Raw genomic sequence first — 13,969 nt, 5'->3', positions numbered from 1 at the left:
TACCTGACGTGTTGAATGAAACCTGGTGTTGCACATTACAAAATTAAGGCCATAAATCTCATGTTGTCTAAGCAAAGGGTTAAAGACATGTTCAGTGCAAATGGAGGTCACACCAAAAACTACCACTTTGGTTTACAGAAGTTTTTTACCCTGAAACCTTTGTTTTTCCTGCTGTACATACTTAACTTCACATATAGCAGATTGCATTTTAACAAAGAGACTGAGAAATACATATATGTGTAGTCATTAGAACTTTACTAAGACAAAAACCTAACATTGGACTTTTGCACAGTATGTATTTATTCTTCTGTAGATGATCTCTTTTATCTCCACTGAGTCTGCTAACATATAGACATAATGAAGTCATCTTTTGTGTCTAATGTTGAGGGAAATAAAGTCCCCGAATCTGCACGTAAATTACTTTTGTTAAATACTGTATAACCTTTGCACTTTAAAAGCTCATATTAGATTCAGCAGAATTTTGGATAATGTTCAGTTTGGGGTTTATTTTAGGAATACTGAAGCAGAGTAAAGGTCTACAATATATTTTCAGCAATGATGACTAATGATTTATTTTTATTGGGTCGACCAGTTGTGTATTATTTTATTTGATTTTGTTCATTTTTGTTTTCTTTCTTGATTATTTTAATCATTTTCTTGATTATTTTGCTCATTTCTATTATTTTCTTGACTATTTTATTCATTTTCTAGATTATTTTGTACATTTTCAAGATTATCTTGCTTATTTTTCTGTTAATGTTATACATTTTATACAGTGTTAATTCTCATAGATTATATGTTATTTAGAGACAAATAAAGTTGAATCATTTTCAGTAAAAAAGTAACATATAATGATTTCTTCTTGGGTCCCAAAGAGATGCCACATTCCTCTTTTGGGTCTTGAGATAGATATTTAAGAACCATCAGACAGCCAAATGAGACCATGTGAAACAAATTAAAACTCCTCTGCTTATTTCATGTGAATTTCATGTTTGATGAATGCGCATGTTCTAAATATGGAGGAGAACGAATCATCTGCATCCCTCATGAAGATTACACTCTTAACCATGCGTAGGCATTTCTCAGTCTCTGTCAAGATACAACAAGAATATATATTAAATATGTCATAAAATGGCCAATATTTAGTGTTAAGTCCTTTTTCGTGGACTCTTTGAGGCAGATAACATGAGATTTACTGCACTAATCTAATACCAGGCTTTATTCGAGTCACGTAAATCGCTGCTTTTTGTCACAGGAGCGAAGGTCACGCTACATACTGACCTCTGCCTGAAGAGGTTTTGTTGTTTGTTCATTGGAAAGACAGATTTATTTGGAATTTCATTTCCTGCATTCTAGTAAATACTCTGTGCATCAATTTGTGCCCTTTCTGTATCAGTTTATGGTAGACATGTCCCATTTATCTTTTGGGAAATGACCCAAACAATAAATTTGGTGTCTTCCTGAGACCCAGACTTACACAAATATTTCATGAAGTGGCACATTTATAAACTACACAATGAACCGTAAATATCAAATGCATATGAGATGTATTTCATTATAAAAAATACACCACAGTTTAATCAAACTTGCTGAAAGTAATGTTATTTTTCTCACCACCAAGGCTGAAAAATCCACCTGTCAAACATATTTTAGGTGAGAATGAATATTGGGATGATTTCAGTATTGTATTGATAAAAAAAATAACTAGTGAGAAAGATGCATCCCTGCCAAAATCCAAAATCTGCTCTGAGGCCTGTGGAAGTCATAGTAATGATGTGTTGTTTTCTACCTTTAAAATTCTTACATGTTTCCTGTATTTTGTTGTATCTGAATAAAGATAGCAAGAAATTAATGTTTTATGCTCATTACAACCCTGCAAAAACATTCAAACTAATGTTTGCCAAGGACTTTTGCACAGTACTATATGTTTTTAAGCTTCTAAGTAGGAATCTTTATGCCAGTGAAGCTCTTGGACACATAATATTCTTAATTTATGTGTATAATTTTCAGTCGTATATGAATCCAGTCATCATAGCAGCTCTAGTTCATTAGAATCTGTCATTTCTTTTGTGCAAATGAACATAAAACCTTCATTAAAATAACAACAGTTTTACCCCACAACATTTTCACACCAGAAAATAGCAATTAACTCAATCAGACTGAATTCTTTAAGCTGAAACGAAGAGTAAAAAAGAGACTGAGTGAGACTGAGTATTAAGAGATCATTGGATCCCCATTTTTAATCCAATAGTTTACTTATTATCAAATCTGAGTCAGCACACAGCAGCAACAATATGTATTTTAGCTGAAATAGCTGTAACACACTGCCATTTGTCATGGTGACAAAAAGTTGGTGCAATGAAATCATATGTCTCAAAGTGTTTATTTTTGGCAAGCACCATTCGAAAGAGAGCAAATTTGTCATGTGCTTATGTTATGTGATGAAGAATAAAATTATATACCCATGCAAAAATTCCCTGTGAAATGTACATACGTATCTTTATTGCAGAAAAGTGTCACTGAAATCTTACTGATTTCTTTTTTGTCTTGTTTTTTTTTTTTCTTTTCTTTCACTTGTAATGACTTATTGTTCTGTTGTCACCTCCATGTTTCCCCTCACGTTTGTTCGCGGTGTCATTTTCAGTTTTCGGTCTATTACCCAGCATTGGTTAGCTTGTAGAAATTTTAACATCATTATACATAGTTGTCTGAAAATGCTTGGCTTGTATGGAGTTACGTGATTTCCTCTAAAATCATACATCCGTACAAAATCAAAGTGAGTAAAAAACAAAACAAAACAAACCGAAACAAATCAAGAGAATTAAAATCAAACAAAAATGTCTCTGTGCATCCTGATATTGAACTGGAAAAAACATCTTCTCATCTTGGAGTAGGTTATAAAGCCTGTTTACACTTTTTTCCATCTCAAATTTAATGTTTGATGTCTTTTAATGCTTTTTCTGTCTTGTTTTCATCAGTTCCTTAATTATTGAAAAGGAGCATCTGGCTTCCTTTTGTTGTAAGAAACAAGAGCAGAAATCCTCAAGTGTGTGGTGTCTGTTGATGCTCCGGGCATCACTCTGCTCCTCACTGGGCTTCTTTGCCTACGTGAGTCTTTAGTGTTTAATACGAGGTCCGTCGCTCATTTACATCGTGACACAAAGACCAGGTCCCATCACACAAACCTAGTCCGGCTCATACGGTGGTGACCCTCATCACCACCTCCCGGTTGGCGGCGGCGCTGATCCGTGGGTCGTTGGGCCGCAGCTGACTGAGGATGTGTAAGATGGTGTATCCACAGTGGTGGTTCAGAATAGTTCTTAACCTCCTGCTTTGTCGTCCACCGCTGCTGCTGGCCAGACCGTGCGGGTTACTGCGAGAGCCGCGAGCCCCCGTCTTGCTGCTCGAACTCACCGGGTCACCCAAGTCTTTTGATTTCTCATAGTTCAGTACTTTCCATTGCTGATTGACAGCCTGCCATCGTTTGAAGATTCGATACACCGACGATCCCTCGTGGATGATAAGGCCTGAACAGAAGAGGGTGAAGGACAGTGCATGAGAGACTGCGAATTCCTACTGCTTTACATCAAATATTATGCTAAAAAGAGCCTGTGAGCGGCTTTCAGTATCATAGGTAGAACTTTATATCTCGCCTGTGGATGAGAATAGACAGTTGGCATTAATCACAGCGTAGATATCTGACGCCATCTGTTCTCAGTGTTGTCTTACATGAGCAACTCACAATTACACAAGAACAGTCAACCAGGTTTCTAGTAAAAACTGAATGTCTTGTACTCTGCGACATCATCAAAATTTCCTTGGCTTTGAGTGCAGTTGTCATCATCTCCTACCTATGCACCATCTGCTAGTGTAGTTTTTACTTTGGTGTAATTTTTATTTGACCTTAACAACCATCCAAATGCGCACTGAATACATGTTTTTTAGCCACATTAGTTTGTCCTTGCATAATGTAACCTATGTTTATTAATTTGTTGTTGTTGCAGAGTACATCCTGTTTTCTTTGCTCCTTTTGCTGCATAATATCCCTCTCTACTGCTTCTGTTCAGCTTCTCATGTCACATTCAAATACATTTTTCCAAAGCTGTGTGATTTCATACAGTAGCCTCTTTTCTTCATATGTATAAACATGTGCATTTCTGTGTTTTTTTGTGTTTGTTTGTTTTTTTTTTTACCTATGCAGACGATATCCATGAAGCCGTACATGCCGTAGCAGATTTGGAAGAGCAGGTCCTGACGTTGCCACTTGGCCGAGGGGCTGAGGGAGGACCAGATGAGCCAGGAGATGCTGGCGATGAGGAAGAGGGAGCCCAGAATAATGGCCGCTATCTGCACCTTCTCTATCACTGTCAGAGAGATGGCCTGCCACTGAAAAAGAAAAGCCTACGTTAAATTCCACCAGAGAGAAACCTACATCCAACTAAACACAAGCCCACTCACACACGCATCAGCACATATATGGCACCTTCTCAATAGATTTTCAGACCATTGGCTGCCTCTGAGAAGGAGGGCAGAAGGACAGTGACGCAGAGGGAAAATGTGTCAGCACAATATGGCAAACGGTCTTCACACCACAGCGACGGGCTGAAATTTGTTCTAGCAAAGGTTTGATGCATGTATTCTGTGTTGGGTTTTGCGGCAATGGCTCCGTCTTGTACATGTTACAAAATGTCTCCGTCAGCAGAACCTTCTCCTACCTGATAAGATCTCCTTGTCTGATTTCCTCATGAATATATATATAAAAAATAATAGTAAACCATAACGCTTTTTCTGTTTACCTGCATATTGAGAGGTGCTTTACATATTCACGCTTGATCTCTATCTAGTTAATGTGATTGTTTTTCCAATTCCCTTATCAAAAATGCAAGCAGGACATCATTTGGAGAGCAGTGTGAGACCGATTCATCAGATGGACAAAGCACCAGTGCTGCAGTGGCTTTTTAGTTCACAGCGTGGGAGTGTGAAGCCTTGCCTTTTGTCTTTTTGTGTTGCTTAACTAAAGTCAGTAAGTTATTCTATTTGGTATTTTCACCACAGTAAAGGTAAGTGTTTTGTTTGTATCTTTTCATTTCTCTTCTGATTTTCTATATGTTATTCTATATGTTTTTCAACCTCAGACAAACCCACCCCTGAATCTGAATTTCAACTGGATGGACTAGACCTACCTGCAGAGGGTTTTTGGTGCTGATGGCCAGGACCTGGTACTTGAAGTAGCAGAGCTCACAGCTCCATGAGCCCCTCTCGCTGATCCAGCGGATGAGACAGGGCTGATGTGTGCAACGCACTGAGCCGTCGCATCGACAGGGGCTCAACAGCTCACCCTGTAGGATGGAAAGGAGAACACAGAGATAATTCAGTGAAAACAACAAAGACAAATGTGTGAGATGAGTGAATAAGGATAATACAGATCTTGCTTATTAAACTGTTGTTATTAAAATGCAAACAGCACAAACAGTAGCACAGAGATTGTGTTGGTTGTAAAAAAAGGAAAGTGTGCATGAATGTGAGTCTTGGACTAAATCCACTGTCACTCCAGAATCTGAAGTGTTCTGGCATGTTCGACGGGATGATGTGACAGCCACATTAAGGTTGTCATCACCGCTCAACTTCAGAAACCTATACATGTTGGTTCAGACTTCTGACATTTCCCTTGATTAAAAAACTTGCATTGCTCACTTCATGTGTCACAACTGAATAAAAAGCCTTTAAAACAACACTGTGGGAGGAGGAGAATCAGTGTGAATCATTAGTAAATCAATAAATGGGCACAGCTTGATCTGGGGCCCAGTTAGTGAAGGGGCATATTAGCACTTTGCATCAACAGCTGGGAGTGAGGAGGCTTCAAGGGCAGGCAGGTGAAGCAAAGAAGAGCCTGATTCACACAAACTCTGTGTGAACTCCATCAACTTCCTAACAAACAACAGCTTTCTAACACAAACCAGATTTTTGCAAGACATCAAACACATCAAGTCTGCCAGGTAGGTTAGAGAGTTCACTTCAGTGGTGTGTCAGACTGAAAAAATATGATCTGATGAAAGAAAATGTTTGTAAACAGGACCAAAGCTTGGAATTAGGACCAAAAATTGTTGGAAAAAAATAATTTGTTAAAAAAGCTAATTAAAAGGGTGAACTACTGCACCAACGCCAATGATGCTTCATATTTCTTTATGCTCATCTGCACTCTATCCTTCCCCTTCTGGCTCGTTTACCTTCCCACTTATAATAAAAGACTTCAAGTGTCCCACCACATAAAAGATTTGGTTTGCCAGATGAGCCACATGCCACTCATAAACTTTAAAATAACTCGCCTGCTGACATTATAAAGATAAGACACGGAAGGTCAGAACTATACGAGGAACTAAATAAAAACAATAAGAAAGCAAACATTTCTTAAATGTCAAGCCATCGTTGAGAGGTATGTGTGTGTGTGTGTGTGCGTGTGTGTGAGTGTGTGTGTGTCTTTATTGTGAGGAAACATTTCTCCGGCTGTGAATGTTAATGTCATGATCAACCAGAACAAAATACAAACAAAAACCTTTAAAAGTTGTGATTAAGACTTAAACCAAAGAGAGCATGTTGAAGCAGAGACTGTGTTTGTGTAGCAACACTCAGTTTTAGGAATCTGTGTAGCTCACCTAAAGCTACAAATGAGGAGAAGCCTTTCACGGAGTTGCTGCACAGATGATAAATAAGCAACCATACTGTTGGTACATGCAGTACATAAGGGTTTTTTCTGTTTTTAGTGCATTTTTGAGCTGAGCTTCAGCCTTATAAATTTAGCCCACAATTACTTTTTATATTAAAACCTTGAGGGAGCGTCGTTTGATGTTCACAAATATTGATCATCATGTTTAACATCACATAACTAAAGTGAATTTAGTATTGAAAACACGCAGTGAAAATGTTTCTGATGTACACAAAGCTCAAAATATTACTGAAATTATCTGGAAAACTTGTATTTCCAAAACAACCTTCGGTGTAACTGTATTTTACAGCGCAGTTCCTGTTGTGCATAAAATGAATTCATTCTTTTTCATTCATTATGCTTTTATAACTGGAAACTTAATTCCTCCTGTCAGATGAATTGCATGCTTCTGTGTTGACAGTTTTCACATTGTTCTGTTAACCTGCTGTGCAACTGATCTATTTTTTGATAATTAGTATGAAACTTGAATGATAAGAAAACTGTGAAGAAATTAAGGACCCGTAAAATGAAGTGTTACTTTATAAAATGTGTTATTATGCTGATGAGGAAAACAGAAGGTTGTGCAAATCATGTAACTGAGTTAAAATAAATGTCAGTTAAGTGATGACAAAGAAACTAAAGCATATTGTTACTTTTTTGTATGAAACACCTCTTTGTTCTCCTGTTGTAGTCACTTCGTGTACCTGAAGGCAAAATACAGACGGAAAAACACAGGTTGACGCATAAAAGGTCACATCTGGGTGAGCAGGATGTACTCACGCTCAAATAGAGGCAAAGTAATGATATACTGTGTTTGAGTGAAACAATGAATTCAACTGGAAAGAAGCAGCATGATTAAAGTTAACCTACTTCCAAATTTCAAAGGCGAGAAGGCACAGTTCAGTTTCTAGCATTAACGCTTCACCCCAACACTCTCTCTCTTTCTTTTTCTCTCTCTTCCTCCTTGGATGATGTTGCGTGGGTTTGTCCCTCAAGGCCACTTCACACAGCATGAAGGTGTTAATTTGGTGTGTCACTTCTACGACTAAAAAAAAAGGTCTCCCTCCTCATCTGTAACCTTTAGACAAAATTTCAGCATGGAAGTGTCCCCTGAGTTCCAGACTCTGTGGAAACATGCTCTTGGGCAGCGCAAGCCAAAAAAAAGGGCAGGCAGGGCTGACCATCGCTCTCTCTCTCTCTCTCTCTCTCTCTCTCTCTCTCATCCACCACCCCTCCTCACTCTGGTATGCCTGTATTTCTGCTTCTGCTTCATGTGTCTGTCTATGTTTGTGTGCAATCCTAACATGCTCGGCCCCTCCATCAGGCGTTGGCACGGCTTCTGTGAAACCAGACAGTGTTAAGTGGAATCAGTGGCCCAGCTACTGTACCGTGGCACACACTGACGCCTTTGACAGACAGTTAATAAGGATTCATTCTCAATGCAGCCCACAGAGCAAGGTGATTATGTCTGTAGGTAATTGGCCCGCTGACAGCGACATGATCCCAGCCCCTGTTGTGACCTGCTTGAATAATGAAATAACAATAAAATGGCAAACGTGAGCTCCCCCCACCCTACACCCAAGGAGGTGGAAGGCACTTTCCCTCTGCACTCACTTCAAAAATTGAGCGAGGTGGCTCACAAGAAAATCAGCTAATGTCACAGAGAGAGAGATGCTGATGTAGTGGTGTAGTCTCAGGGCTTTCCCTCAGTGCTTTGTTTGCTTGCTCTTTGTCTGTAGCTAAAAGAGGCAGCTCAGAGCCATGTTGCACGATGAGTCACCTTGCCACAGAGCCCCAAACACCCAACATCAACCTTTTATTAAAGGAAGATGTTTGAGTGGGCAAAACAGAAACCTAGGGTTGATCCCGGTCTGTAACATCAAATGGCCTTGTATCAAAACAAGCTTCATCTGATTTATACTCCATGTCTGTCTTCTGCCTCGCTGCTTTACTATGCCTTCCAATAGGAACTCTAAGGCAGATTTCATAAATTAGCACATGAGCTGTAATAACACTATATGCCTATCTTAGGGAAGTGACTGAATGGTAATATCCATCTGTGCTCCTACAGGATTTACAGTGTTTCTAATTATCTGGGGCTTCAGGACTACCTGCTGAGCCAGGCGGCACAGGTTTCAGCACATCTGGTGAGACCAACATTTGGCCGCAGACCAAAGAGATGCACTACTTATTGTTTTGTCTGGACTCTTAAAATCAAGCCAGGTAAAGAAGTGGGAGACATAAGAAAAACAGATGAGACATCTATTTCACTTGTCATATATTGTCACAGGCGACACCATTGTCTGGCCAGGAACACTGATCATCACAGGACCAATAACTGGTCATCCTGTTCTGTGACACATGCAGACGGGGGATAGTTGATTTACATTAACAAAATGATTGTGACTCATGCATATTCAGTCCCTCTCACTCTATTTGTCATCCTGCAGACCTAATTGGCTAACTTTCTTTGTTGCTATGCTGGCCGGATTTCAGATGTGTGGGAACTGCTGCCTCTCCACAAACCGGTTAGCTTAGTTATAAAAACAGTGTTATTTAGATAACCAGATCATCAGGCAGTGATCTTTTCAGACTGGGAAAAAAAAAGACATGGCAATTGTGCATGACTCTCAGAAACGTAGGCCTCATCCTAGATTGTTTTCTTCAAAGGAGGTAGTTGAGGGGAAGGTGGGTGGGAGAGAAAGAGAGGGGGATGTAGGACAGGATGGTTGTAGTAGCTCAGAAAAAGGATTGTGAATCAGAGAGCCTGTGTGAAGAAAAAATGGCAGATTGGAATGAGAAGCTAAGATCATCACAATAAAAACTTCATTCCTCTAAACCTACTGAGCATTTAATGGCAGAGAAATGTGAACCCCTCAATGCTTAAAAAACATAAAGCCACCAGTTTGGGTTGTCTGCCATCTACAGGACGTGGCATCAGCATGGGGGAGGCATTTTCTGCTGCATGTCTATACCTGCTCTGGGCCTTGGAAACAGATCCGACACTGGGGGGTCCGCAGGCTGCTGGCGGTGCTGGCCAGAGACACGGCGTCCAGGCCCACTTGCAGCTTGGGCTCCTTATCCTCAAACGCCAGGCTCCGGGGCCGCGGGTCGCTGCCGTAGTACTCCTCCTCATCATCCCGGGAATGGCAGTCGACGAAAGGCGGCCAACCGCAGCCGCCCATCCCCAGACCTCGCATGGTGGTGGACCGTCTATCTGTGTCTGAGCTGGACTGTCTCGAATCGGATCGCATAAACACCAGGACTTTCAGTTCATTAAAAAACATGCGGATCCGATACTTGAACATGTTTGGCTACATAAAGAATCGCCAGACTGAAATAAGTAGAAGTGTTTTTGTCTTTTCTCCTCTCCCTCTATTATTATTATTATTATTATTATTACTATTATTATTATTATTATTATTATTATTATTATTCACACATCTGATTTGCTCATTTTTACTCTTCCACAACTATTAATCGCAAAGCCAGAGCCCAGATATAAAGGATCTCGCCCCACTGATGGCATGTGTGTCTAACCCAATGCGGATGAAAGATTTTCCCTTTCAGCTGGTCGACACACTCTTTCAATATTCATTACTCAAACAACTCAGCAAATGCTGTCTAGATGCATCTTCCACCGCAGCCCAGAAAACATTACAACTTATACGCTTTTCGATTTCCACAGTGCATTTTTTTTTCTTCACTGCTGATCTAAAAGACACATCTTCAGATGCACTGGGCTTGCAGCAAAAATAGCCTACATGTTTTGCTACCCAAAGCAGAAGACTGCGAGAGAGTGGACGAGTGGAAGAGAAAGCAACACAGAGCCAGGAAATATAAGATGGGATGTAAAATACAACGACATGCCATCCATACAGTCACATCTGAGACTCTTGTCAAGAATCATAATCCAAAAAAAATGGTGCGAAAAAAGACGAAATGGAAGTTTGATTTTGGACGTGATTATAATGTCTGTTTTTATTGTCCCTTAATGTAGCATCCCGAGCGTCAGATCATGGTCCCTTTCCCCCCTTTTTCTATTTCATCTCCTTTTTCCTGTAAAGCCTCTGGTTGATCCACGAAGAATCCGTGCCACTCACCCCGATGATCCACGTCGAGATCAAAAACACAATCCTTTTGATTTGCATTTTCAGTAGCCTAGCTGGAACACAAAACACCCGAAAGCCCCATGTTTCCCATCTTAGCTCGATGTCCATCAGCATTTCATTGCAAGCCAAAAAAGACGGTAGGCAACGCTAAAATGTCAAAGAGAGGCAGAATAATAAAGGCACCCTGCGATTTTTCTAATTAGAGAGAAAGAGGGGAAGACGCATGAAGATGTCTTCGCATCCGAGAGCAATTACACAGCAGTAATGGCATTGATTATTGGATCAGATAGATGGTGGTGATGATACTGCTGGCGCTGATTTTCCTCCTCGAAATGGTCGGCTTGGAGATTGAACCAACGCAGCAGCTACTTCCGGAATGGGTAGAAAAAATAGACTGTCATCCTGTAAACAAGTCGCTATTTTTCTCTTGTCATCCATTCGTCTCCGATGTGCCTCTCCCCGTGCTCCCAGCAGCTGGGCAGGGAAGGAGCTGGGGCTGCTTTATTATTGACCAGGCGCCGCTGTCCAAGGTGCTGATCTCCCCCACGGTGACGTTTACGCTGCGGCCACATGCACCCAGAGCCCGCGAAGTACGAACCGGACCAATACACCAGAGAGCGCGCACGCACGCACACACGGCCTGAACCCACCCCTCATTTTAACGTGCCCCGAACAGCCACGGGTTCACAAAGGTCTGACAACACTGTGTCTGTGTTAAAGAGGTTCAGCATAGAGTATTTCTGTCCATGAATCTACTAATAATATATGAAACAAAGAAGAAATATGATGTAGGAGTAGATTTTTTGCTCTGTGGACCTGCACAAACATTAATCAACATGACTGATTCAAGCAGGACATTTTTTATGTATGTATGAAAAAAATTCATCTAAAATAATCAAAAACAATAGGTATGCAATCAAGTACTAACTCCTGTGTGTATCATGTGACTAAAACAGGCAGAAAAGAAAACATGGAATGCCTAAAAGCACTGTTTTTGTCAGTACAATACCATAGTTATTGATGTAAGAACTTAACTGATTTTGGTTATTATCAAGAAAACCATGGAAAATGGCAAGACATCAGCTCTGAAATTAAACTCTTATAAGCTATTTTTGTTGTTATCATTATATTTGTCCAAATAAATGTACCTTTAGTTTTACCAGGCATTAAAATGACCAAGAAATTGAAGAAAACAAGGGTGGTCTAATATTTTTTTCCGCAACTATATATATATATATATATATACATACATACATATATATATATATATATATATATATATATATATATATATATATATATATATATATATATATATATATATATATATATATATATATATATCACCCTTTATTGGCCCTAAAGGTTTTACAATCCTTAACATAAAAGACCCTTTGCCCTTTAGACAATTAACTTAACTACACTGTTTCCCATTGAGTTGGAAAAAGAGGGACTCAGTATATAATCATTGCATCTGGTCAAAGGTGATTACTAGTGTGTATAAATAAGAATAAAAAAATGAATGTGTCTCGAAAAAATTATTCCATGTTATGGGCAATAGTGTGCAACATTTAACAGAGTATTCTCCATCTTTCAGGACTGACGGATAGTGCAATATGTGCAATGTCTATAGACATTAAGATAAACATTAACCCATAAAGACCCAAACCTCCACCAGTGACCAAAAGCATCTACTGATCTAAAATGTTATTGATCCACTAATCCTATCAATACATGTAAATAGTTGGTGTAAAATGCAGTTTGTTGTCTTTTCATGGTCAACAGATATGACCCGTGGTGAACATGGAAATGCCATCATCCTCCACAACATTCAGTGTTGGATCAATGACAGTGGATGGATACACTTGTTTTATGTTCAGTTAATGATAGATTTGACTGAAAAACTCACTTTTTCTTGAGTTTTCTCTGTTGTGATATAAGTATGAGTTATCAAGAACATCTAAATTAAATATAGGAAATTAAATATAGGAAAGTACATGATTTACAGTGAAAAAATGCAAAATATTGAAGATAATATTGTAATAAATGCTGATAAATCACTTAAGAAAGGTTAAATAAAGAGAGAAATTAATTTGGGAACTGACACAAACGGAGCGCTGGGTCTTTATGGGTTAAATACAGATGACATTTAAATGTTATGTGCAACAGAAGGAATCACTGTAATTGTGCATTTTTTTCACAAAATACCAAAAGAAAATGTATTCCGCTCCCTTACCTAAGCAAAAGTACCAATTCAGCAGTGTAACTATACTCCATTATAAGTCAAAGTCCTACATGAAAGATCCTATTTAAGTACATTTACAGTATTGAAGTAAAAGTAATAGTTAGAGGCGTCTCTCTCTGACATCACTGCTTATTAATAGTGAAGCATCGCAGTTGTTAGTGTTTCTATTGGAGGTGAGGTAGATTTTATATACACACACCAGATAAGACATAAGGAAAACAGTTATGAAACGTCTGCCGCACAAATCTGGTCACAGTTTCCTGATTTTTCTATAATCTTTGAGTTATGGTAAAACACTGGATTATTTGAGAAACCATGAGAGAAGTTAATGAGGACAATCATTATTTGTGGAGCTGTTAACAACTCTTAGACGTCTGAAATGTTTGTTTGACTACACACTGCTTTCATGGCTTGTTATATTATCCATTGTGTAATACTCCATCTTAAAACCGTGGTGTAAAAAGTACAATATTTCCCTTTGATGTTAAAAGTTGTGAAAGTTCATTTTATACAATGATACTGACCTAAAATCTGATATTATTTGCAATAAGGTGGAAAAAGAATGAGCTGGACCTGACACGTTGACCAATACATCATCCATAAACATATCTTATGTATTTGAGCCAATGAGATGCTTTCTTTCTGCACATATTTGCCTGTAGGATGGAGTAGAGTACAAGCATAGAGGTGCATAAAACGGATAAACAAGGCCAAGTTAGCAGAATGATGTCAAGATGGGACTTGACATGTGATTCGTACCAGATCAAAAAACATCTAAAAAAGAATAATAATAATTAAAAAAAAATCCTTGAAATAAATAAAATATGTCTTACTGACTTGATTATCAACATGCCCTGAAGTGAGAAAGCTAAAGGTGACAGAGGCTAAACGGAAAATCAAATCATCTGA

The 13,969-nt window shown here is 39.0% G+C and overlaps 1 protein-coding gene across 1 annotated transcript; it reads right to left on the bottom strand.

The window, feature by feature from the left end:
* Positions 1-2,029: 2,029 nt before the first annotated feature.
* On the bottom strand, positions 2,030-11,355 carry marchf9 (membrane-associated ring finger (C3HC4) 9). The gene is made up of 4 exons (XM_030139631.1): positions 9,679-11,355; positions 5,184-5,339; positions 4,194-4,386; positions 2,030-3,527 (listed from the first exon to the last, which is right to left on the bottom strand). The coding sequence occupies exons 1-4, from the start codon at positions 10,009-10,011 to the stop codon at positions 3,196-3,198; spliced, it is 1,014 nt and encodes a 337-aa protein (XP_029995491.1). The 5' UTR covers positions 10,012-11,355; the 3' UTR covers positions 2,030-3,195.
* Positions 11,356-13,969: the final 2,614 nt, after the last annotated feature.

Source organism: Sphaeramia orbicularis, chromosome 7, assembly GCF_902148855.1.
Source record: "Sphaeramia orbicularis chromosome 7, fSphaOr1.1, whole genome shotgun sequence".
Lineage (NCBI taxonomy): Eukaryota > Metazoa > Chordata > Actinopteri > Kurtiformes > Apogonidae > Sphaeramia > Sphaeramia orbicularis.
The sequence above is the reverse complement of the archived record's forward strand: the minus strand, read 5'-3'. Positions and strand labels throughout refer to the sequence as shown.